Raw genomic sequence first — 27,223 nt, forward strand, 5'->3', positions numbered from 1 at the left:
AAACATCCCAAGCTTATCTTCAGTACCATTCTTGTTATAACAAAAATAAGATTTTATTTAACAGAAGAGGAGCCTACTGCTGTTCTTTGGTTGGGTGAACTTCAAATTGCTCCAAGCTACCAGTGATTAGGGAAGAGGATGCTCTGTTTCCAAGTTGCCCACTGCAGCCTCCAGCAGCTGTGCTGGCATTCTCTGGAGGAAGCCGAGGGAGCCAACACATGGAGCTTCTGAATGCACACAGGTCAGGCACAGTGCCTCTGACTTTGCTCAGCAAGGGTCTGAAGTCTGCCATCAGGTTTGAGGCTTTTTTGCTTTAAGAGGTGTGCCCTAGGAATTTATTACAAATATAATTCATTGAAATTAATTTGGTTTTGCACTGGTGTTTGATGCAGTTTATAAAGTCAAATCCAACGCAGAAGGTTAATGCCTCCACATGTGCCTTCCACAGATGGGTGAACACCAATAGGCTCAGCAAGCAGCCAAAGGGCTTCACAGAGGCAAAGCAGGGAGCAAAACCCAAAATCTAGGTCATGTCCTAGACTGATATTTCTCACCCCTGAGAGAAAACCAGGAGGAATATCAGCAGTACCCACTGCATTGTCCATGCCATGCCCAGGTGCTGCAGTGTGCAGCAGGGACCCAGATGGGCACACAAATACGTCTGCTGTGCTCCTGTCTGCACAGGTGTCAGTACAAACATATACGCAGCAATTAGGATTTCTCATGATATTTGAGTCAGAGCAGAATTTTCCCTCTACTGGTAAGCCAGCAAATCTAAGGAAAGATTTGAAATACTGAAGACTAACTAACGGGTAGAATTAGTCAGTATTTTCCATCTATCTCTGTTTTCTCTCTTAACTTTCTCTGAAAGCCTGACTTACTCAAAGGAGTCACCAGAGCATCCCTCCTTGCATGTGCTCTTTTTTTCCACCTTACCTTGTCACTGTTTCTGTATTTGCTCCATTTCTTCAGCATCTTCAGCCACTTGTCCACACGCTCAATTTCCTGCTGCTTTTGCTGGTGGGAGGGGGGGAGAAAGACAGGACAAATTTAAGAAAAAAGCTAGAATGCAATTTCTGAAAGATAAGGACTTCCTTCTCTTTTGGTTTAAATTTCTGACAGCTGAACTTTACACTCAGCTGCATACAAACGCCTCTCACAGGAGACAGGAATAACCCAGAGGTGTTTGCAAGAGCTGGCAATTTCAATACTCAGTCATTAAAAAAGCACTGTATAAACAAGACCATTTCTTGACAAAAAAAAATTCTTCCAGTTTCAGCTAGCCTCAAATCACTAAAAACAAGGATCACTCCTCCCCAGACGAAGTTACAAGAACCCTGTGCCCGCATTGGCAAAGCTGACAGCTCTCACCTTCTCCTCCAAGGCGGTGCGGGTTGGCAGCTCCTGCTCACTGGAAAAGCAAGGGGTGACATGTTAACCATGGGGACAGCAGTGTATGTGGTGAGGGTGGAAGAGAAGAGCAGGACTTACTGCAGAAACCCAAAGCGGTCAGTAACTTTGTACAGCGTGAAATCAGCATCTTCCCATGGGTCAATTGTGGCTCCCTCCTGTCTGCCCTGAAAGCAGAAGGAAGGTCAATGAGCCACATCAGGAATGGAAATACCCCAGTGCCTGCATCCTGTTTCCCCCGGTGCCTGCATGCTAGAAAGCACAGAACAACTGCACTACAGACCAAAACCTACTCTAAAGAGAAAAAACGCTACACAATCAACAGAAAAGTCTACAGGTTGAAACCATTCAGCTTATCAGAGGTGTGACTGCTATGGGCTCAAAAGGGTTATACATCATAGCAGGCAGTGTTGTTGGGCACGAGACGTCCTAGCTTTAGTAGGGACACAGAGGCACTGGAAATCCAGGGCCTCTGTGACTGTATAGAGCATATATGGGATCTAAGAGACTGTGAGAGAGGATGGGCAGGCAGAAGCAGGCAGAAAGAGCTTGGCTGCTGGAGCAATCCTTCAAAGCATCCTCGCTTGACCCATTGACCAAATATCCCCAGCCTTAGCTAGTGTACTGGGGAAAAACACAAGGCTGGTACCTTCTCATACTTGGCAATGATCTCCGCTTTTTCCTGGGTTATTAAAGTGTCTATATCTTTCTTCATGTCAGAAGCTGTAAGGCAGAGGAAAAAAAATTAGAAAAAGAGATAAGTAAAACCGTACACAGCATAGGAAATATTTCCAGAAAGAGCTAATAGGGAAAAGCTTTGCTGACAACTTTAGCTCCCAGCCTTATCCAAAAGATAAAATGAGGCTGAGATTGAGAAGCCTCCATCCAGAACCTGCATGGAACACGTATGCACGCAGCACAGTTGCCAGCTTCTCACTCTGTACTGAGAAACAGAGCAAGCAGGATCTCTGTCTATACAGCAGCTGGAGTGGGAGATGCTCTGCACACTCACGCGCTGTACAGAAGACAGAAAGTAAAATTGAGAAGTGCAAACCAGCAGTGCTGATGAATTCTGAAGCCCACTAGCTGCAGACAGGATAAGCACTGGAAGCTGTGCCATGTTATCATTCACATGGCTGTGGCTTTGCCAGCCAACAGGTCCCAGATGGACAGTGCACTCTGAGGAACAGGGAGGGAGCTGGGACTAGCATCAGTTCCCTGATGGCCTTTGGAAAAGGTCTACGCACTTAGGAGTACAAAGCCTCTTAGAATAGCTTGTTAGATTGCTTTTTGTCTGCTTAAAGGAGATTTTTGCCTATTTTGCCTGCTGTAAGACGACTCAGCAGGGTTGGGAAAAAGCTATTAAGGACCATCACAGCCTTAAACTATTCTCCCCACTGCCACAGATGAATCATTCAGTGATTCACCCAGAGCATCTGAAAGCTAAATGACTTTAATAATACAGTCCAGAGATTTATTGTCCAGCTTGAAAGGAACACATGGGATCCTTAGCTGGACAGAATCCTGCAAGAAATTGCAAAATGAATCACGTGGCCAGTACACTGACTGCCCATGTGTGCTGTGCAGGAGTGGGTTGTGCTGATCCTGCCCCGTGCTGGGGCAGAGGAACACAACACAGCAAATCCTGACCCTCTGCAGGCTGCAGTATGGGAAGAAAAGCACTACCTCCCTCATTTTCACTTCACAGATCCATTTGATAATGGTGAGGTGCTTTTCCATTTGCTTGCATGGTTCTCATTAATTTCAGGACCACTATAGATCGGACACTAGAGATAAATGGGGAAGCAAGAAGGGAAGATCACTGCTTCCCGTGCTCCCATTCTCAGAAGTGTGAATCAAAGGAAACTTGCTCTCCTGCTCCACCTCCTTCTTACACCACTTTTAGGTTGTTATGAGGCTGAAGAATTCAAACGAGATACTTACGATGCTGCTGAAAATACAACTTTTCTGCAGACTGGAGGGAAGAACAAACTGTACGTCAAATTAAATGCATGATTTTTTAAGACACTTATGAAGTGGAAATTATTCTGACCATCTCTACCACACGCTGAAATAGAATAACCAGAGGAAGAGCTATTTGGTAAGAAAGGAAGGTTTACATAGCAGAAGAAAGCAGCAACACCACATGTGTTTTGGCTTCAGCCTCTGCAAAAGGCTCCTTGCAGCCAGAAACCTTGAACTGGTTGCAAAGCAGCCAGTTCTGCACCTCATACCTGGAACAAGCCTGTAATGACCTTGCTTTTCTGTACCGTACTGCCTGCCCACACTGAACACTGCCTAGCCATCAGAAAACCCAAACTCTTCACAAAATATCCCATCTACGAGAGCCTAGATGGTAACAACCTTCCCTTTACTAGCTTCCCATATGGGATTTCAGGTATTGGCTGCAACCAGGTGTCTGCATCTGAATGCCATGACTTTCTGCAAACATTGCTATTTCAAAGTCAGACTTACTGTTATAATCCTCCCCAAGATGTCTCAGATTCTTTTTTCCATGAAATCCTTATTTAATGGTAAATATAGGTATCTACACTCCGTACTCCTTGACTTTAAGGTAACACAGGCACTGAGTTTTCCCTGTGGTCATACCGCTGTCACCAGAGAGAAGAGTTGGGTTCTGCTCACTGAGCTCACCCCATTAGGACGTGTTAGCCATCCCCTGCCTGGTTCTCTCCAGCACCTGCAGACGAAGCAGATGCTCCTACCTGTTCCCAGAGGATACATCGGCACACTTTTGTATCCTCTCCCCACTGCTTGATGAACACAAACAAGGAGGAAGTCCCATTAAGGACTTCCATCAGGACACAAGAGCAGCACGCAGATCTGCACACAGCAGAAATGAAAGTGTACAGTCTCTGTACAAGAACTGGAGCAGAGACACTGAAGACCTGGCCGACGGCGATGTAGAGTTTCATAGAGAACTGCAAAGAGTTGCACATCTGTAATGTGCAGATTTAGGACTTGATGATCCTCAGTGGTCCCTTTAAACTTGGGATAATCTATGACGTTCTATGCCTTGAGGTGCCCCACAAGAAATTCACTTCAGCCATGATGCAAGATCTGACACCTCAGAGACCTTCTTGAAAAGCAGTTTTCTGCAGGACCTCTGGCAGAAAGCAGTTCCCAGCCTCTGGAGGGATAACTGCTGCAATGTTGTGCTGATGCACCCTTCTGCACACAAGTTGAGCTTGAGAAAAACAGAAGTTTCTTCTAAGCCCACTGCTCTAAGCAGCAATTATCTGCGTGAGCTGAACCCTGCTGCTAAACCTTCCCATCTAGGCACTGCTGAACGCTTCCGTGCAACCAACCAATTTCCCCTTGAGTCAATGCTGTTCCTTCCCCAGGCGGAGCTGTCTGGGCCACCTGCAGCCCTCCTCCGCACACTGCCCCCCAAGGCACAGCTCGGAAACCTGCTCGCCTGCCTCAGCCCTTACAGAACTGCACCACAGTGCAGCACACCACATGGCAATGGGGGTTCTAATCACTGCTTGGGTGAAGGGCAATCACTAGTAACTGTTACCCTAAGAAATGAGTTTGATTAAGATGTGTTGGAGTCCCGAATGTGCCAAACGAAAAAAAAACCACATCTTGGCACACAGCACAACATGCCGGCTGGTATCAAACTGAAACTGCTGTGAGACACAGTCAAAAAGGTACGTAGCTGACAACTGCACCCACCACCATGGAAACTTAGAAGGTCTCTGTTCCTGTTAATGCATTCTATTTTAAAAGCACATTTTAACAAATCAAATCATGTCAAACCTTGGGCTGCCCACGCTACAAACCTGCACTTTTCCTGCAGGAACACGGTGCAAAGAGCCGACCTCTGGCTGCCTGTCCCAGGGCAGTGCTCAGAGCAAAATAGCCCCAGTGACACAGCAGCTCAGTATGCAGTGGGCCACAAAACACTCAAAATGCTCCAGAAGGTTTCACTGAAGCACACAGACCTGTGCCTGCTTGCATCCCTGCTTGCTGGTAATCTCTCATCAGGTGAAGTGGGCACTTGGTTGCAGCCGTGCTGCAAAAAAGGGAAGCAGAATTGTGCTCACAAAGTCAGTAATGGCTTCAGAAACAAAATTACTACCGGGCAGGATGAACACAGATACAGGAGATCCTGTTTGCATGTTTACTTCCTTGACTACGACAAACCCAAGAATGTACAGGCATGTTAATTTTTTTTTTCTAAATAGCGTAAGGAGCATGAAGTCAGATGAATCTTAAGGAGAGACTGACTCAACTGAGGGCCTCTGCAAATGACTGCCCATAGATCACATTCCGTGACTCACAGGTGTTTCATACAGCTCAAATAGCTCCTGGTCTCACTGTATCTGCATGCATCATAACATCACAGCCACCTCTACAAGAGCCCTCCTTTAGCAGAGGCACTGATGACAACTGAGAAGGTCTCCAGTACAAGCTGTGTGACGCAAGTAGCGATGTCCCAAGCAGCTCAGAAGCAGAACATTCAGGATGACCACAGAACATACGGGATAACCACATAATTGACAGCCCAGCACAGGTCTGAACAATTCACTGCCACAGGCAGCAAACAATTGCTTTTGGGGCGATTTGATTGACACATTAGGCAAAGGGAATGTGGTGATGTGAGGCACGGCGCCCTTACCTGCACCTGTATCAGGTGCCGAGATGCATCAGTTCAGCCAGAGTCGTGCTCTCCCTTTTGGGCATCTAACCAGCAGTAAGTCCTCCGTCTCAGGTTGCGATGATTCCTGGTCACGCGCTCACAGCTCAGCCCTGGGCAGCCTTGTTGCACCGCTGTCTGGACAAGGGCTGGTTCCTGCTGAGGGCTCACTGCAAAGGAAGCAAGGAGCTGGTGAGCTTTCCATCCCATTCAGAGCTGCCCTTCAGCAGCGCACCGAGCATTTGTGGGCATCGATGTCGTGCAGGCTGCTCTACCCACAATAGCAACGTGCAAGGAAGGAAGCTCTCTGGGAACCAGGTGGGATCTTGTGCTGCTAGTGACATGCTGGGAAATGACTCCCAAGCAGGCTGAGGAGTTGGTTTGACCCATCCTCATTTCCATCCCCTCTACACACAGAGGACACAGAGGTTTCACCAGAGAGCCATCCCAGCTGGGATTCCCAGCACAGTGGGGAAGGAGTAGGCAGTAATAGAGAGACTCAACCACAGGGAAATCATTCCCCCACTGCCACTCGTGCTCAAGCTTTTGACTCAGTGTGCTCAGGGTGAGCTTCCTCCCCACTCAGCACATGTCCCTAGCTGCTTTCCCTGCACAGGGCTCTGTGCTTCAGCTGCTTTCTGGCCTGGCTGAGTGGCAGGGCCTTCCCTGGCAGCCCCAAGCCCCTCTATCCCAGCAGGCACACTCCTTGCAGCCAAACAATTTCTACCCACTGCATCCAAGAACTTGAAGCAATTCAGAGAACAGAGCCCACTGTGTAGCTGTCATTATGACAGCCTCAAAAACTGGTATTTCTCTCCATTTTAAGCAACACCCAAAAAAAAAAAAAAAAAAAAAAGACAAGAAGGCTATCGACCTGTGCTGTGACACATAAACATTTGCACAGGAGGAGCAGCAGGGAGTGGAGTGAGGCCCAGTTCCTCTGCACCCACACTACACCAGGCCAGCCCCAGCCCTTATGCAAAGCTCAACTGCTGCAATGCCAAACCGCAGCTCCAGACACATGCTGAACCCCTAGCAGGGCTGTGGGTCTGCACACTGTGCCTCAGCAGCTGTTATTCTTAGACCTTACAAAGAATTAAAAAAAAAAAATTAAGAAGATGCAATGCATTTTTCTCTCTCTTTTTTTTTTTTTTAGAAGCTTTGCTATTTAAATGATTTCTACTTGACCTCATTAAGAAAAAAAAAAAAAAAAAGAGAAGTTAGAAAATGCAAAAGTCCACGTGCTGTTGTGGGAATTGAAAACTTATTTTCTCCTCCATCTTCCATTCCAGCGTCTATAAATAAAGGCCAAAAATCCGGAAGAAAAATCCCCCTCTTCGGGCAATGCATAAGCCTGGAAAGAAACTGCATAAACACAGAGCTTAGGAGCAGACTTCTGGCTGCTTCAGAATGAGGAGCAGTTTACGATTTTTAACTAAAGCATGGGAAGGTGCAGCAATGATTGCTCTCCCCTTCAGCATGCAACAGGCAGGATGCTGAGCTGCCAGCAGCCTGTGCGCTCCTTGGCACAGTGGGACCGCATCCTTGTAAAGTGCAAACAAGGAAACAACAAATGTCCTATGATATAAAGGCACCGGGACAACCAATGAAAATAAGAGGTAGGAAGCTAAAAATCTATTAGCAACGAGATACAGCTTGGCTGAAAATAGCCCACAGGGCTATTATAACCCTAAGCTGCAGGCATCTAAATTGAGTTAAAATGAGATGACGTGTACTGCGTGGGTCTCACCTCTGCTCACGTCCCATGCTTAGGAGAAGTAACCCAGACTAGACCAATTCCTACGCTCCTAGGAAAATATGTATTTGAAAGAGGTCCTCCCTGCACCACTCTCATTCCTTCAGCCTCTGCAATGGGTTTGTTGGGTGACACAGCAGCCAAACCCACTCACCCTTGGCAGCCCCTGTGGGGACACTCCCTGACCACATACATTGCTGGCAGCTCCCTGGGCTCCCGCTACCTTCAGACCGCATCTCCGGACTCTGAAGCACCACCACTGTTAACTTCCTCCCTTCCACTGAAACCCCATGAGATCACATCAAGAAATTGCAAAGTTCAGAGAAACAAGAAGTGTCTGATCCAGCGCTGGGAAGGCACCGAAAAGATGTCTTCCCAAGCTCCACGATCCCTCACAGCTCTGCAGTACAGCATTAGGACACGCAACGTTTCCAAGGAGTAATTAAAAAAAGATTGTGTTAATACAACATAACCTTTCCCTTCCTTTTGGTTTGTTAATAACTCCTAAAATTACCCAAACTGAACGCTCACAGGAATTTTTGCTATTTTGTGCAAAAGCACCATTATATATAAACAAGAAAATGTAATGGTTGTTTTCCCTTTGAGGAAATCACTCACATAAGAAGCCTCCCCTCTTCTCTTTGGGGAAAACATGTTTATAAAATCCAACTGGAGTGGAAGACTACAGGCACACACAGTACTCACCATAGCCTCCAGCTTACAAAACAGCACCAACTAAGCAGTCAATGTAAAAATAAATCCAGTTGGTTTTTTTTGTTTTGTTTTGTTTTTTTTCAAGCTGTTGTAATCAACATCTGGATAGTTTGGTCAGGGCTCCAAAATACTACTTATAATTCACAAGGCATTTGGCTGTTACCACTTCACCATGGTTGACATAAAGTGCATGTCTGACACTAAAAATGGATCCACTGGAGTCGGTGTGACCAAAGACAGCCGTGCAGCTTCTCAGCCATGGAAGAGAAAAGTGTGCTGACAGCTGAAAGTCAGTGATGTTATTGCAATAATAGTTAAATGCAGCAGAATGACACAAAAAACCTTACGTTCTTAACACCTTACACTTGGCAGCTGGACTTGATGATCTTTGCTATCCCATATTCTGTATTCCTCTACCAATCTGTGGCATACACTACCATGTAACAACATAAGCTGCTGACATCACAGGCCATCCCAAACCATCAAGAACTAGAAGTTCAGGTTTGCCAGCCCAGCATGTTCCCCATGTCTAGTTTTGAAACCTCCTGCGACAATGCCAGCATCAAGATGAGGTAGTAATTTGTCCCAGTTTCTGGGGAAAGAGCCTTCCCCATGAGCTCATTGCCTGGCTATAAGCCCAGGAGGAGAAGGGCTGAGGACTGCCCATGGGCAGTACCCACAGACAGAGCTCTGGGAAGCTTGTCATCACCTCACCTAGTTCCACAGCCATGTTTCCCAGTCTTCCACCCCATGAGCTCAGCAGCAATCCTGCCTGGCTGTCCCATACCAGCTCTGCCCAGGAACCTCATGGCAATCTTAAATAGCTTCAACTGAAAAAGTGAAGGGAATGTTGCTGTTTTTCACAAAGAACAGGAGGATGCTCTGACGGTCCTGTTATTTAACTGGAGTGCTTCAACCAAGCCCAAAGTAGGAGAGCTTCAAAGAAGTTCCCATACAAGCACTAACTCAAGCAACTCATTCCTACCTCCTACTGAAGGAAAGGGACCAAGAAATCATAGAGCCATGGGGTGGTTTGTGTTGGAAGAGAACTCAAAGACCCATCCAGCATCTTTGAGGCAGGGACACCTCCACTCAATCAGGCTGCCAGGATGCCATCTAGTGTGGCTTTGAGCACCTCAAGGGATGGGGCAGCTACAGCTACTCTGGGCAATCTTTTTCAGTGCCCCACCATGCTCACAGTAAAGAATTTCCTCCTTACACCAAATCTAAATCTCTCTGCTTTCAGTGCATCTGTTACTTACTATTACAGTTTTCCATGTGCTCAACATTTCTGATATGAGTAATGCAGCAACAGAAGCAGGTCAGAGGGGACCACAGCAGACAACAACTGAACAAGGTAAGTGACAGTAAGCATAGAAAAATTACAAAAAAAATTAAGTCTTCCCTCTTGGGTGAGTTAAAAAGCAGAGGGAGAAGTTGAAGAAGATCAGAGACTGTGGCAATGATGGAAAGACAAGCATTTGGTATGATGGAAACCCATCTAGAGTCCCAGGGAGAGGGTGTAGATAAGGACAGATAATTCTTGAAGACACAGCGATGGTTCCAGCTCCATTTGCCTTCCATCCTGTGGCCTGCAGCTCTGCAAACAGATGGGCGACACGGCACTGCAGCCTGTAGGGTGGCTTTCCTGGTCACTTCTGACAGCCCCTCTGGGTAATTTATCTACATGATACTTCTGTTAAAAAGAAAGGTAAATCTGGTCCTTGGAAAACACGCATGAATCCATAAATTGTAAGATGGTGAAAAGGCCCTGCCCTGACATCATGAAGAAAGTGCAAAAAACTCCCAGTGCTGGCTAAGGCAAGACTGTGCCAGGGGTGATTATATGCATATGCTGTTCTCCCCAGAGAGCAAATGAAAATAACTCAAGCATCATCTGGGTTTCAAAAGGACAGTAAGAAACAAGAGACAGTCTGACTTAACTGCAAACATGCTCAACTGAAGGAAAAACAATGTTGATTTGAACTTGAAAGATGCATTCATCTTTAAAATGCTTTAACATTCATCCAGGAGAAGTAGATAGATCAGTTAAAACTTGTCCGTTATTTCAGTTAATTACTACCAAAAACTCTTGCAGTGATGATGATGATTTCTGAAGGAGTTTGGGAAATGGGAATCTTCACGTTCCAAGATGAAAATCTGGGATAACTGAATGCATCCTACATCTGGTGCAGCTGGCCTTCGTACTTTGCAAAAGGACTCTGAAAAGGGAATTTGTCAATAAATAAGCACCTGAGAACAGAGGAAGGTATTTTGACAAGGAAAGGCTTTCTTTTATTTCTCCTAAAGAAAAGAGTGAGGTCAACATAAAAAGTAAGATCCACGCTTGAGCTGGACTGCAGATGCTGAAATAAGACTTTAAACAGAATACTGATTGCATGAGAGTTTTTTTTGCTTTTTTTTTTTTTTTTTTAACCAAACATCGAGTCATGAGCAGGAAGAGCTTTTTTAGAGAGCAATTGGAGCCAGTTTGCTCTATATTATCACTTAATTTAGCAGAGGGGCCTCTGTTGAGGTGAGCACAACCTTAAGGCACAGTCACTACAACTCTGTCCCAGCTGAGTACAGGACAAGAGGAACTCACCTGCCTGGTTCCAGCAGCTTGACAACACGACTGCTCATCAGAAGCAGACAGAAAGCTAAAAACTCCTCAACTATCCAAAAATGCTGCAGGTAAACCAGATTTCTTACCAGCATTTCATGCACAAACTTCCCAAAATCTCAGTTCTACAAGATTGCTAGCAAAGTAGTGGTCAGACTACTTTGCACCACTGCATGTATTTAGCACCTGGGAGCTACAAGCTCACTCACCCCTCATACTTCAGGACCTAGATTCCCCATCCAGCCTCCTGGTCACAGAGCTCCCCAGCACTCAGTTCAAGAGCTGAAGCATCCCAAACCCCATCCAGGGGTACCAGAAGAAATAATTCCATCACCTAAGTGAAGCAGCATATGTGCATGCACCTGTTCCAGCACAGCAACACCAATACTTGGTAGAAACATATCCTTTAGCAACACAAAAGCCACAGCACTTGTGCAACGTCCACATGACACAGGACAGCTTTCCTATCACTAGCCTGCAGAGCAGCTTCAGGAGGTGCCTGTTTCCAACAACCACACTGCTTCAGCTCAGGTTCTCTGCATTTCTCCTCCTCCTCCTCCTTGGACACCTGCTCCTGATAGAAGCATAGCTGCAGCAGCACACAAGTGGCGCCCTTCCCAAAGCACTCCAGGTCTTTTCTTCACCCATATCTCACTGCTGAATCCTGCTCTGTGCCACCCCTACAGCAGGAGAATCTCAGTCTCTTTTAGAGCTCAATCTCTTACAGCCCTGATGCCTGCAATGCACTAAAGCAATGACGCGTTTCTCCCACTTCCCTACATTGATAGAAAACAAAAGCACCTACTGTTGCTCAACATTATCACAAAACATTTGCTTTTCCAGACTGTTTCTCCCCTCCTCCTTTTGGAAGGGATTTTGGCAGAACAGCAGCCTCAGCTCTTGCTCCCCACTAGGAGCAGTGGTGGCTGATTTGGGAGCTGAACTGCACACCATTCCCAGACAACATTCTGCCCGCTCAAGCATTCTCTGCTCTCACTGGGACATGTGCATCCTTCCTGCAGACCCCTTATCTCCCCCAAACCCACACTGCTGCAGACACTGGTCTTTTACAGCAGCCACAGAAGTGCACTAAGCCCACATTGCTCCTGCCAATGAGATTCAGAATTAAACATAGGTGCCACATGAAAAATTAGGCCCGGCTGCCAAGCTCACAGCTCTGGAAAAAGCACTGAATGCATTAGCATACAGTCACATTTTATTTTTAATTAATTTATTTTTTTAAGCAACCAGAGTATCAGGTTTAAGGTCCCCAAATCAAGACAGGCAACTGTCTTGATTTATCCAACTCAGGACCTGAAATCCTCAGCTCTCACTACCCAAGCTAACTTTGCAAGCCGCTGCCCATGTGCAGAAAATCCTCACCACTGATTTGGGTGCTGAGAGAAAAACAAAATATAGAGAACTGAACAACCTCTTCAACATCACTCTTGTCCCTTCCCCAGGCTCCAGCCCCATGCTAGGTGCTGCAGTCAGGAAAGACCTGACCCAAACTGTGCAGTGATGCTCCGGACTGCACCCCCAAGGGACAAGATACTGGCATGGATCACACGCTTGCTGTGCTGCCTTGAACCTCAGGCTGCAGGGAAGGGATGGACGCTGGCCCTGGTTAAACTAAGAGGAAGCCTAGGAGGGCTGGCTGAACAGCATGCTACCATTTAGGAATATCAAAATAAAGGCTCCTACCTTAAAAATCCAAGGCTTTTTAGATGCAAATTGCAACTTCAAGCAAACGTTACGGGTTTCACAAGGAACTGCCTAAAGCTGCGTTAAATAACCTGAGATGCTTTGGGTTCTTTAGATTCTAGAGGACATTGAACTAAGTCAGCTCAGCTCCACATATGGGGTCAGAGAAGAGAAACACCATCCCAAGGTACCACATGGCTTGGACAAGGCTCAGCCATCTCTTACCAACCATCGTTTGTACTCACAGCAAACACGGGCAAGTGCTTATTATTTACCTGTGGCTTAATTGCCCTCCTCACTCAAAGTCATCAGAGCAAGAGCAGAGATGCATCTAACAGCTCAGAACACCAGCAGTTTGCTTATGACAGCCCAACCATTTCCGCTAGCAATTATGAACAGCCAGATAGCATCAGCAACCCAACCCCAGAGAGTGCCTGTGCAGCTTCTCCTCCTCATGCCATCGCTTCTTGAGAAGCCACTTTGAGGTTCAGGACTCAGAAACCAGGGGAGGAGCAGCCCAGCAGCCTGTGGATGGATGAAGATGACCTTCATGTTTTACACAGGAATTCATCTGCCTATCTGTAGCATCTCAGAGATGACAACATTTGTGGGAAAGTCCCAAATCGCTCTATATAGTGAGCTGCAGATGAAATCACTCCATGCAGACTTCAAAAATAATCTTTATGCCAAGCTTCTATGGGATTCTTAAACAGCAGCATTTCTGTCTATTCCTGTGTACAATTCCTTTTACACTTCTTGTCCAAACTCAGTTTTCTGAAAAGCTGAGATCTCACAAATTGCATTCCCAATTGCTTTTCAAAAGCAGGTGACATCCCTGTGCCTTAGAAAAACCCTTGCAAGATACACCCAGTTCTAGAATCATATCCACTTGACACCAAAATCTACCATCACACACAAATTCAGCAGAACACAGGCTGCCAATCCCTTTTCCCCTCCCCTCAGCAACACATCTTTGACTGAAAAAGCCTCTGCAACTACAAATGCTTTCAAGAAATTGTTATAAAAGTTTATTGAGAGATGGTCATATAAAAAAATACATTCTTGAGGAGAGCTGCAGCTGAAAATACCCAATCCCCACACCCATTCTTCAGAGAAAATGTTATCAGATGTCACTTCCCAACGTTAAAAACATATGTTTGTTTCTTTTTAAATTAAGGTTGTACTGTGAACACTGAATTTTGCTGCTAGTGATCACAACATGGGTATCTTCAATCCTGATGTCCTTTGCTGTTAATTCAGTTTCAATCCATGCCGTCTGAATTGCAGGGAAATAGCATCTAGCCACCCGTACTGAGTTGCAGAGTGCTTGTGTCATCCAGATTTATCTTTATTTTTTATAGTTCAGGATATCAAGGCAGAGAACATGGGAAGGAGACAACGTCAACAAGCAGAGCAGCAGCAGTGCAGAGTGAGCATCAGCATGTGTGGGTTGGAAAGCACGTCTCACCCAAATCTGAGCTGGGGTTTGACAGGGAATCCTCTGTATGGGGCAGGCTAAAGGGGAAGCTCAGCTGCTGCCCAAACCTCTGGAGGAGGTCTTCAATGTTCAGTGGGCACCAAGAGTCACCCCATGCTCCTCTTTGTGAGCACTACCATAGAAAGACGTGGCTCATGTAGTGCCCATCAGGTACAACCTGCAGATGGAGATGATTTATGCAGAGACTGGCATCTGTTTAATAAATACTGCATATGGCCTTCTGCTAATTTGTAACAGTTCATCAACTCTGCTCATTTCATAGGACCCCCGCAGTGCTACGCATTAATAATAAAACACATTTTTTTCTGACAGCTCAAGGAATATTTTTAACATGAAAGTGTCAGCATTATCTTCTCAAAGCTGAGCCATCCTGGCTGACAGCCTCCTCACATTGCATGCAGAAACCAAGCGGGGCTCTGAGCGTACCTCACTTGCACCATACAGGCCCTCCAAAAAACACATCCGAGCTCCAACACCAGAGCTGCTAAAAGCAGTGCACACCAAAAAGCATCACCTGTCGCAGCAGAACAGACTAGCACAGGCAAAGGCCATGCTTAGTGCTTATAAAAAGGACAAAAAACAGCATAAGTCAGAACCTCTAGTTTACCAATTTGCTTTAAAGAATGGCTATCTCATTCGGCTTGTCCTTACTAAAGGTTGTTGGCAAATTCAAGTTCTAATATGAGCATGGAACAGGTTAGGAACAGGCCTCTTGCTTGGCAAAAGGGTGAAATAGAAGAGATGGGGGAAAAAAGTAAAGTACTAATAAATTTTTTGGCCTTCTAACCCTTCAGATATATACAATGTGTCCCCATTTAGTAACTCTCAGAGATGTTGAGAAATAAAAATGAAATTCTTCTGGTTCCTTACTGTGGCACCCAACCCACTGGTTCCATTCCAGGCCAGCACCTTGCTACCCTGTGTTCGCACTGCCCTTTGGGGGATGTATCCAGAAACTCTCCCATAGAAGAGCAGAGCCTGAGCAGCTGCTACCTGCAGCAATGAAAAAACTCTCAAAAGAACTAACCTGGAAAGTGATGAGCAGGAGAACAGCCAGAACTATGGCATCAGCCTTTAAAAACTTCCTTCAGGAGATGCACCTGAGTGTGGGGAGAGGTGAGAGCAACAACACAAGCCCTGCTGGGTGACCTCCTGTGCTGTCCTCAAGGAGGAGATCCCGAAGGATGTCCCGACTGCGATGCAGCCCCACAGCCACAGCCTCCCCTCTGCACATGCAACCCAGAGCAACTCAGGGAACTTGCCCACATGGTGACATCACTGGGCGTCTAAATAAAGGAAGCTTTTAATAGAATTTCCCACTGACGGGCTTAATCCGGTAAGCCCTGAAAGCCAGGGCTTCGTCAAGGGAAGGAAGGAAAAGGGAAAACAATAACTGCCCATCTTGGGGCCAGGCAAGTAGGCGGCGTCTTGGGAAAGAAACCAAAACAAACCACAATTGACTGTCCAGTACCTGTGCATGGGATACGAGGCACCTGCATGAGCAGCACTTATTGTCAGGGAGTTCTCTCTGCATTCATTTATTTTCTTTTTAAATCAAAAAACAGCTCTGTCTATTTCTGCACCAGGGTAGGGAAAACAAGGATGAAGATGAGGACAGGGAGAGAAAAAGCTGAGCCCGAAGGCTGAATAACACACACTTCCACAGAGGGTCTTTCTGGCTTCATGTTCATGCGGCAGGTTCTGTGCTTCCTAAAAGCAAACCAGAGTTGTCTGCATATTTAGATGGCTCCTCGCTGCAAATACTTCCAGGACAAATCATCAGCAAGCAGCACGTCCTGGAAGCTCTCACAAAACACCAACGAAACCAAAACCGCCTGGAGGTTCAGGCAAGTTCACATGTTGTGCTCGTCATCCTCTTCTGCGTAACTCTTTATCAGTTCCACAGTGCCACGGAGCAGTTCCCCTTCCTCCCTCTGCTCCTCCAGCATCTTGGGCCGGGCATCCACATGGAGCGCCTCCCGATCGCCAAGTGACTCATGCTGCAGTAATGCGGGTGGGAACGGCTCCCATGCCCAGCCTGTAAGGACACAGCCTTTTATGGTATTTTTAGAGTGGAAGTTGTGGTGGTTTGTAGCACTTCGCCTTTTGTTTTGCCTGGGAGAACAGAGCTCACACAGCCCATGCCCCAGGACCACCAGTGAGGAGCCCGCACAGGTTAGGAGCGAGACAGTGCTGCTCTCTGTGGTCTCCCTTGCCCGCAATGCCACCCGCTCCACATGGCAGGAGCATGGCTCTGGCCACAGCTCCAACACAAGGACACATATTGTGCAGTGGACACTCTAACTGTGGTAAAACCATTTTGTAAGGATCCCTTCCCTGCATCCCCTGAGCTCTGCCAGCCTGTGTATGGCAGTAGGCTAACGGCCCTGGTGACCACCAGGGGAAGCACACACTGTGCCTGCCCTCAATGGGCTTGCAGCATCCGACAGGTGAATGGTGCTGCAAAGGCAACTGAGTCCCATCTCATCTGTCTTTCCCTCGGTGCGAGCTGAAACTTAGGATTGCATCTCTCTCTACTTAGCCAGCAACCATAAAATCAACTCTTTAGACTTCCACCCTGTAATATTTAGCTGAAATGTTATTAGGAAAAAGCAGGCAGGTATTGTGCTGAGAGCAGGTTACCAGAGACACAGACACTGAGCACGCGGGAGGAGCACTGCTCCCCAGGACCAGGGTCCTCAACACACGTGGCTTGAGCTTGGCAAGGCAACAGAGCCTGCTCAAGGTGCTCTTCAGGAGCTGACAGTCACATATGGGATAACAGAGCATCCCAAACACTGAAACAGGATTCCGGTTTCAAATGTGCAGCAGATCACTTCACGGGCAGCTCTCTGCTCCTTCCCACCTGATGCACTATCTGCTCTAGAAGAGAAGGGAATGACAATTTCTGCCTCTTCACGTATCTCCAGTCACAACTCCAAACAGCAAATGATTTTAATCCTTTCAAAACCGTTATTCAAGAAGAAATTAGATGATAGCCTGTACATGCATAAGACGACTAGCAGAAGAGTCATCAGGATGAAGGTAGTAGTAATCGATCCTCCTAATGCAAAGCACTGACATCAAGTTTTCCTTTCACCAGTACCAGGCAGCAGTGGAAGCAGCTGGCTTACCGTGGGATGGGTTACGGAGCTCACCGCAGCACGGCAGAGGAAGTGCAGGGAGCGCCGCTCCGGGGCGAGGGCTGGAGCACAGCAGACAAAGCAGAGGGGAAGTCAGGGGGAGTTACACACCAGAGAGCGCACAGCTCACTACGTACCTTGGAGGCAAGCCAAGAAGGCGAAGTCTATAAACAGCAGCACAACTCACAGCAAACCCCTCCTGCCTTAAATGTGAGTTGAAAAAAAACCTTAACAGTGATTTGGTGCAGTTGCAGCATCCACTGCCCACAGCACTATTCATTGCCCCAGGGCCCAGCTGCTGGGTAGGCACACCTCCAAATGAGGGCACGGTCCTGCCCCTCGCTGCACAAATCCCCAATGCATTTTTTGAACTTGCACGTGCCCGACGCATGCCGACATTCGTAAGGCATCATGCTGGTGATGATCTCAGAGCCGTTCTGCAAAAGCCGCTTTTGGTCTCCCACGGGGACAGGCAAAACTCCCCAGATGGTCTGGAAGAGAGACTGCTGCTCCCTCATACATCTCCAAGCTCAGGGAGTCTTCCTGCAGCTTGACAATGCATAGAGACTGCAGAATTAAAGTTAAAAAAAAAAAATAAAAGACCACGTGAAAGGCTCCATCCTGTTCGAAGGAACACAATGAATTTCCTGCAGTCTTCAATGGCTACACATAAAGCTAAAAGCTTTGCCACAAGGACCACAACATCACCCAGACACTAACTCACCTTACTTCTCAGTCCTGCAGAGCCAGCTCAGCCACAGGAAAACAACATTAACTCTTTCTGGCCCCATTTCTCATAATCCAACCAGTAGCTATGTACAAGCAAAGCAAGCCACTCATCTTTCACAATCCTTCATTTGGACCAGGATTATCAAATCTGATTAAAAAAATACCAACAACAGGAAGAAAAACAAATGCAGGATAGCACTGAACAAAACAACCCAAAACTCTTCTGTCCAGGAAATGGGTACACCCAACACTTATCTGGGACTCAGAACTCCTACAGCTGCCACCCCCTGCCCTTCACACTCTCATATGGGGCTGGGCAAAGGGAAACCTCCTGCTTGGCCCCGTAAACCCGGCACTCTGCAGCCTTCTTGCTGCAGGTGTGCTTTACACCACTTTGTAACAGCACTTTGATAGTGAACACCCACAAAATAGAGATTTCCCCAGCCAGCAGGTTTCTTTGCAAGCCTAAAAGCATCAGGCATCAATTCCTACAAAGTCTTAACGCTGGGTTGGGACATGGGGAGCAACCTTGGCTCTGATGCAGCCCAGCTATCTGTTGGTTATGGCTCAAAAGGGGCAAAATCAGCCATGCTGAGCACAAGCTGCTGCTCCTGGAAGTGGCACATTGAGCACACTGGGCACCAACCTCACCCCTGAGCTGTCAGCAGCTGGAGCTGGTCTGCAAATTGCACACTGATAGGAGGCTTCAGAAGCCTTGCACAAGAAAGCAGAATGAAATAAAACCTCAGCAGGGCTGGTTCTCCCCAACATGTAATTTTTCCCCAGGCAGTACGGCACAGTGTGAATACTGGGCAGGGAAAGGCAGGACACGGCACTGTGCTGGCACATGGGAACGCCCCACAACAGGCTCTCTTTGCCCAGTGGTAGTCTGTGCAGTCCCAACACAAAGCCTCTAAGTGCATTTCAGGCTCAAAAGTCAGCTGAAACAGGTCCATTCTCCCCTCCCACTCCATAAATACGATCCAAATTGGGTCATCTCCTAACAATATATGAATGACATTCATTTAAGCCTCTGATGCCGTGCTGACATAAGCTGTGTCCTTTCATTCTCCTTGCACTGTGAGTGCTAAAGATGCTTTTGTACAACCCCTGAAGTACTCCATTTAAAAACCATGGTAACTAGAGCATTGCATTCAGTTGCTCTTGAAAAAAGCCAGTCCCCTTTTCCCTCAATAGGCTCTTGGATAGCTCAGGGACAGACAGAAAAACACTGCCTGATTCAAACTGCTTGGCCCAGTGGCTGGAGGTGGGATGCTGTTGTGAATCACTCACAAAGTGCTGGGGACCCCTTGAATGCTGGGACCCCTTGAATGCTGGGGATCAACTTGTGTCCAAGGCCTGCAGTGTTGGGTGTTGTGCCATAGATCTCCTACCTGGTTCCCGCAGCCAAGAAGCAGCCAGAAGTCAGCAAAGCTGCAGGATTAGATGGGCAATTCCATGAATGATTCCTTTCCAATACCCCAGTGCAGCAGACATTGAAGGAGAGAAGAAGCAAGTCTTGCTGTTATCTTTACCCAGCACCAACAGTTGAGTGAGTTTTGGTGAGGTTTTTCTTGCTAGTCACAACTCTTAGGCATTAAAAACACTTCTGCATTTCAGAATTTGGAAGACTGTCTGCTGGCACCAGCAGCGTCCTCCTTTCTGAAATGGAAATATTCAGACGTGTGGGCACAGAGATCGGATGGAAAGAACAGGGCAGCTCCCACTAAAAACACCATTAAGTGGGAAAAACTAAAGTGAAGAGGCCCTCTCAAAGAAGGGACATTTGTCTAAGACGGAAGGTCCAATTATTTGTTTTTCTTTAAAAGGAAAAATATTCATAGCTCTGCATTCATCACAAAAATCATATGCACCAGCAGCAGAAAGTCTAACGCCTTAAACATGACCTCATTGCTGCACCTCCCCTGCATGCCATTTTAGCAGACTTTTTTTTTTTTCCAAATCCAACTGCACACCGTTATGGAGTCACATTCCAAGATTTAAGATTTTAAAATTAGAAGTCTTTAACCACAATGTCTGCAAAAACACCCTGCCAAAAAAAATGGCACAGCATGAAAAACAAAGTCTTCCCTGTTAGGCAGCTTGTTCCAGGAGTGACGCACAGCACGACACTCTGCGCCTGTGCGTAGGACCCAAACCAGATGCAGGGGATGTGAGGTGTGCTCCCATTTCAACACAGCATGTTTCAAGTCATTGCAAATTAGCTCAGGGTCACTGTACACCAAACCAAGGAAGAGGCCAAGGGCGTATCAACAACAGAATGTGCACTCACTTGCTGGAGATGCAAGCTTGTTAGAAGGCAGCATAATGTCTTGCCTTAAAGAACACCTTTGTGAAAAGGAAAACCAAGGCACATAATTGCTTAACTGATTTCCCATGCAGACAGATGAAATGAGACTTCATCAGCCAAGCAGAGACATAGCTGAACAGTGGGCCACAGATAAACCATGCCATATGGGTCAGTACACAAACCTACGAGAGCCTTCCTGTTTGTCTGTGCCGCTGTATCTAATGCCCAATCCTGCTTACTGATGGAGGTGTATTTCCTGTGGGATGCTCCTTACGACTGCTCCCTCCAGCTTTCATGTAAAAAACAAGGCACAGCTTCAGTAGAAGTAGTAAGGACTGAGCATTTCAGCTCCCAGTACCTGACTGGAGCAACCGCTGGTTTATGGGATTTTCCACTTCAAAAAAATGTACATTTCTTCTGGCTAACAAAGCATCATCTTTCCTAAGACAGATGGCTGTTATGAGAGAAGGGAAAGAGGTGAACCAAGGACAAGCTTTGATCAGTTAACTCTGAATTCCCTAGTTCTGCTGCTCTGCTCAGTCCATAGCCTTAGTATTCAGCAGGACTAAAGCAGGAGGAAGCTTGTAACAGAAAACAAGAAAACCATTTGGAGAAATTCTCACTGTCCACAGACTGCTCCATAACAACCTGTCAGTGCCTGTGATTATTTTCATGGGAGTTTTGTTTACGAAAGAGCTACACTCTTTGAAGTCCAAAAGCAAAACACTGTGGTGGATCACAAAATATTAATCATGTAGCTGATCACACAGTGTTTGGGTTGGGTTAGTAATCTGCTGTCAGAGAAAATCAGTTTGCTCACAGTCAGGTTTATGAACATTTTAGCAATTGCCTCCTCCTCCAAGCAAGCTGCCCAGAAGCTTCCCAGACCTGCCCCCCCTGCCACATTACCAGGCTGCTGTGGTTAAAGAGATCTCTGTAACACATGCTTTGGCAAACACTGGCAAGCAGGGCTGCTTCAGCCTGTCGTAGGGCTTCTCCATCCCTGTGCAAAGCATCTCTGCCCCCAGCAGCAAGCTGCTGCTGACAGGCACTACAGTGCTGCTCTACCTTCCTTTCCCTTTGGGTCAAATACCTCAGTAAACGAAGATTTCACAGTTGGCTAAGAGTACCACTGGGAGCCTGCTCCAGGATCACAGGGACACCAGGCTCCTGATTGCAGAGGTCTGGCAGTCACTTTCCTTGAAGCATAACTTCTGTGATCTTTCGTCCATGTTCTGTTCCTCCCACAGAGGAAGGGCAGATCCATGTCAAACCTCAACGCTACGAGCAAACTTTGGTTTTGTGTTGCCACAAGGTTCTTCAGTGGCATGAAAGAAATAAAAATTTCCTTGCATTTGCAGCAAGAGATGGAGAAGTCTGCAGTGACTTTGGTTTCAAGAGGAACACAGTGTTTCCCAAGCCAATGCGTATAGCAGCCCCAGAGATCTGTAGCTCAGGAGGTAAGCCTGGCTCCTAACCCCAGCTCCTGTAGGCAAGTCATGATGACACGTCCTGTGCCTGTTCTCAGAAGCAAGGATCTCCCACTCAAATGCTGCACTGCTCATTCCAGGTGGGAAAGGAGGAAAGCACAGATATTAGAGGATGGACAGCAAGCCATGATGGCAAGCAATTTGCTAGCCAAGCAGAAGACAGTCATAGTCATGTGCATGTCCTTTCAGCTGCTTCACTGGCACTTCATTCAGTGAGGTGACCAAGAGAGGCTTGCACGTCTCCAGTCAGAGATCTACCGTCTCACATCTGAAACACCACTCAGCGTTCCTCCTCAAAGATTTAAAGATGCAAAAAACCATCATTGTAAGGATTGCATAATGGCAACCCTGCTTATCAGAAGACCTGGAGCACAGGTGACTGCAGTCTGGTTTCACTGAAGTAACATCACTCCCATTCTGCCCCAGGTAAAGAACAAATCCTGCAAGGGCAGTGAACACAAACCTTATAGGAAACCACAAGGATGTGTCAATTCAGCTTTCTCACTACTGTCAGCATCTTCTATAGCAGAAGTCCCTCTGGCATAGGTTGTAGGTGCAGACCTGGCCGCTGCAAACACAGATCACTTGTCTGCTACCGACTGTCTCCAATGACTTGTAGTCTTAGCAAAGAGCTCTCAAGAACAAATCACAGGGATTATCTCAAAAAAAAAAAAAAAAAAAAAAAAAAAGCCTTTCTATGACAAGTATAAAACCACCAGAAACGCAACCTGTCCTGCAACTAAAAATGCCAGTAATTGTCCCCAGATAAATACACCAGCTCCCCACTAACAAAGCACAGTGGTGCATGTGTGCAGTCAGAACTTCTGTCATGGGTGCCATGTGACTGCCCAAAAACTGAGAAGTTCCCATCAGCCAGGAAGACAGCTATTTCCTCTGCATAGGCACACCATCAATTAGTCACCTCAGTGCCAAGCATTTGTCATATAGAAAGGCTCTCTCACAATACACTTTTGACTGTATATCTTCTATATTGCCTAATATTCAGCTTCAACTGAAGACATTGAAGCCACTTTCCAGCATTTCTGTAGCACTTGTATGGTAACTGGTCCAGCACCAGAAGACAAGGAAGGCAGAGGGCTTTAAACATCACATTGGAAAGATAAAGCAAGATAAAAAGGTTCACCAAAAGCAGTCATCCAGTTTCTACTCTATGCATCTCCAATCGCTGCAACATAGCTCAGCACCGGGAAAATACAAGGCTTTTACCCAATTCCCTTGACCAGTCACCTCAGCAGGAGCTCTCATCATCCATGCTAACTTGCACAGCTCTCCTCTGCCTGCAAAGTCAAAACTAATTAACGCCTCAAATATGCAAAAAGTAGGATTACGTGGACATGCAAAGAAAATCTTTGCTACGACCAGAAAAAAACCCACAGTCAACACAACTGTCCATCCCCCACTTCACAGTAAATAATTAAGCTGCCAAAAAAACACAGCATTTACTGCAGAGCATGACAACTCTCTGGGCTTATTTTCCCCATCTGACAGCCTGCAGGAAGGCTGTACTGTCAATTCACTTGCACATTTGCACGCATTCTTATTTCCATCAAGTGATCTCAGAAAGTAGCACTTTTGCACTGGATTCTGTGAGTTGGGTTTTGGGTTGATTTTTACGCATGTGGTTGTCAGCTCTGGCAATCTGAAGAAACGACTGGTTATTTTATTAGAACCAAAGCAAGTTCATCTGCAGCTTTCAGTACTTTTAACTGACTGATTAAGTGCCAAGAACAGCCAACTTCTGTCCTCTTCTAGATGAACCACAGAGACTGTGCTATTAGCAAGCACTACTCTCACTTCATTTTTAGCTGGAAAGACAGTGTGAAGGCTACACAGCTACAGAATTAAAAGGCAAATAAATTGCCTAATGTTTCAGTAGAATGCAACGTGCAACAAAACTGACTGCTTAGTAATAGGTATGGGGTCATGCATGCATGTTTCCAAATTCTCTCTCTTTAGTAGATGTTCCACAACTCCTCCAGAAGAAAATCAATGCAATAAAGCACTGGAACACAGGACATTTTACACTAAGACAAGGAAGAATTTCTTCTCTGTGAGAGTGACAGAGCACAGGAATAGGCTGCCAACACAGGTTGTGGAGTCTCCTTCTCCGGAGAAATTAAAGACTTGCCTGGATGCCTACCTGTGTGACCTGCTGCAGGGAACCTGCTTTAGCAGGAGGCGAGACTAGATGATCTCTAGAGGTCCCTTCCAACCCCTACAATTCTATGATTCTGTGAAAGCACAGGACATTTTTTCAATCAAGCCTGCAGTTAATCAACTTCCTCCCTGATTAAAAGGTCAGTCCCACCCATCTCCGAAGCACCCACAAAGCACTTGCCTAAAAGCAGACTCCAAAAGCAGAAAGGTCAACGCAGGCAGTGTGTCATCAGGAAATATTCAGCCCTGGGAATCACAAAAAAAGGCATGTATGTGCTGAGGCACAAAACGAAACAACCTGAAGGAGTCACTGGTTTCATGCAGAGTGCGTCAGGAATGAAGAACGTCTGTTTCAATACTCAGTGAAACACAGTCGGACGGCGTAATAAAGAGTTACAAAAGGAGGAAATTCTTCTTTGTGACACAAATTGAGCTGTGGCATGTTCTGCTACTTAAATCAAATTATAGAAAGCATCTGAAAAGTAACATGCAAATGGCTATAGAACAGTACCACCAGCAGCTGTTACAGCCTGTAACACATCCTCCTTCTACTTCAGTTGTCTCTGGACCAATGCTGCCCAAGATGGACACAGGTACACTGCCCCTACTTGAGTTACCAGGCATTGCCATAAACACTTACCAAACCACTTTGGAGTAGATGATGCCAGAAGGCTGTAAAAACCAGCACACACACACACAGGGAATACAAAGACACCACTGCGTCATACCACTGAAGAAAGCTTTTTTAAGCTACACTTCTTCTCTGGCAGTTGAAGCACCAGGATCTTGACACTGGTTCCAAGCTGCTCCTCCACTTGATCAAGCAAGTGGCCATGGTGAACCCTGGCACCAGCAAGCCTGCCAGGCTGCTCCAGGGTGGTTGTTGGTGTTTTTTTTCTTTCAACACAAACTCTCCTCACTAGCAGCAGAATTGTTCACGACACAAGAAAGCTGATCAGCTCCAATTTAGAGGTGCTCTGTCAGAAGACGAACACAGTAAAGTCTGAGAAGTAGGTTAGTAGATCACACACAGGATATCTGCACCTCCATCGAACCAGAAGCAGATGCAACACCAGTAACGTAGAGCGGAGCAATCAACGATCCTTGTCCCTGCAGAAGTCAACCATCCAAGACAAACGAGCAGGAACAAAATCTCTCTTTAGGTATTGAAGAAGTTCGTACATTCTGTTTGAGGAGAGATAATAACCAGGGCTTGGTGTAGATCATTCAGCTTGTCCCCTAAACCTCAGCTGCTTCACCAAGACACCTTGTCTGCGTTCTGCATCGATGTCAGATGTCGTGTGCATGCAGAAGAGGAAGCACCAGCTCACTGCTGTAGCTCCTTTTCAACTGGGTTGACCAAACCTTCCTGTTCCTCTGCAGTTACCCTGCACTTCCCACTCCTGGTGTCTGCTTCAAGTGTCTGTGTGCACTGCAAGCAGCCAGGCACTCTCACATCAGGTTTCTCCAGTGCTTCCAAATACAAGGAACCATGAATAAAGGCACTGAAACGATAAGCTTACTAAAATTTTACAAGGGCAAAAATATAGATGCTCTCACCAGCTGCTGGTCAAATAAAAGCCTCTGAACTGACAAGTGCAGACAGTAAAAACTCGTGGTCAGGCACCTCTTGCCGCATGGAGATGGGAAGATAAATGGCAGGGCACAAACCTCAGGGGCTCACAGGGACAGTTTCAGAGCAAAACCCTTTGCAGGTGCAGCACCTGTCTCAGCAACCCTCACTGTATACATACATACATACATACAAAAAAAAAAAAAAAAAAAAAAAAAAAAAAAAAAAAAAAAAAACAGAAAAACCAACCACCCTCTTTCCTCATGTCCTCATACTTAACATACCCAAACACTTCAAAGCATGACAAAACCATAATGCAGTTCCCTCCAAAGTTCTGTCTGAAGGCAGAGGCCAAAAAGAGCCAGGCTGCATGCTGGGAATGTCTGCACCCAGTGCTTTTGGAAAGACACACATAAAAACGTGTTATCCTTCAGGGCAGACAAATCCCTTCGCTCAGAACATTAAAACCAGGACATCCTGTCAATGGAGCCTGTTAATTCATGGTCCCCGAGCTGTGAGAAAATGTGAGCTGACAGCAGCATCAATACAAGCAGGCTGTCCTCACTTTTGTTCGCGAGACTTTACGTGCTAGCAGTGCACCCTGCCAGCATACTGTACCTGCTCTTTACACGTGGCATCCTGCCTCTTCAACATACAGCAAAAGAGCACTTCTCATGTCTTCTCCTGCCTTGTACCAGCTTCTGGCAGCAAGGGAAACAGGAACAAATAGGCCTCCTCCTGTTATATCAGCATCCTTAACCCATGAATACAGACTATGTAATATACCAATAAAAACACTAATCTAATTCTTGTCACTAAAAGCTGTTTGTCACAGGAGCCCAGACAGATAGATAAGCTGCTCCACAGCAACAAGCAGCCAGCTCAGTGCTTGCTGCAGCCAGGTGATTTCTCATTTATATCTATACCAGTTAATCAGCTTCCTTAATGAACCATGAAGACTACAGGGCAGGTGGAATCCTGCCTTGTGCCAGGCTTTCAAGCACAGCATTAAATGAATGGAGCTTAAAGGAAAGCATCCCAGAACCAGGGCTCATACTGTACCATGACATAGAACAACAGGGAGCTCGCTGGTGCATAGCCTTGTCACAGAGCAGTGGAGCCCAGTCACAGAGCAGTGCCGTGCTCCACTGCACCGCGCAAGCCTGAAATGGAGGCAAACACTGGGACCAAGTTCCCTTCCTACCTGCTGTACTTCTTTTTGCACTGAAACTGCCCAAGAGAACAGAAGTGAAGCTGCTCTGGAGAGGTTTAGCAAAAGTCGAAGCATGCCTTGCTACATCTCAGCACCTTCTGTCACTCATTACCCAGCCTGCTTTTGCCTAGGATTACATGGCAGGAACATCTGCATCACCTCTTGGACAGCTGTGCAGACTATGAAACTCCTGCCATCTCAAAACTGCAGGTTTGTGG

At 46.5% G+C, this 27,223-nt stretch overlaps 1 protein-coding gene across 7 annotated transcripts in view; it reads right to left on the reverse strand.

Moving 5' to 3' along the window:
- Positions 1–27,223, reverse strand: part of LOC100548287 (USP6 N-terminal-like protein) — a 66,432-nt gene that overhangs the window by 17,237 nt on the left and 21,972 nt on the right. For 3 of the 7 annotated variants that reach the window (XM_085224370.1, XM_085224371.1, XM_085224374.1), the window contains 6 exons: positions 6,056–6,243; positions 5,379–5,449; positions 2,060–2,133; positions 1,492–1,577; positions 1,372–1,411; positions 937–1,017 (listed from right to left, as the gene is read on the reverse strand). In XM_085224370.1, the coding sequence (XP_085080496.1) occupies positions 937–1,017; positions 1,372–1,411; positions 1,492–1,577; positions 2,060–2,133; positions 5,379–5,418 (321 nt within the window). In that variant the 5' untranslated portion in view covers positions 5,419–5,449; positions 6,056–6,243. The other 4 variants (XM_085224376.1, XM_085224375.1, XM_085224373.1 and 1 more) reach the window with 4 other exon arrangements.

This window comes from Meleagris gallopavo, chromosome 5 (assembly GCF_905368555.1).
Source record: "Meleagris gallopavo chromosome 5, MGAL_WU_HG_1.1, whole genome shotgun sequence".
Classification (NCBI taxonomy): Eukaryota; Metazoa; Chordata; class Aves; order Galliformes; family Phasianidae; genus Meleagris; species Meleagris gallopavo.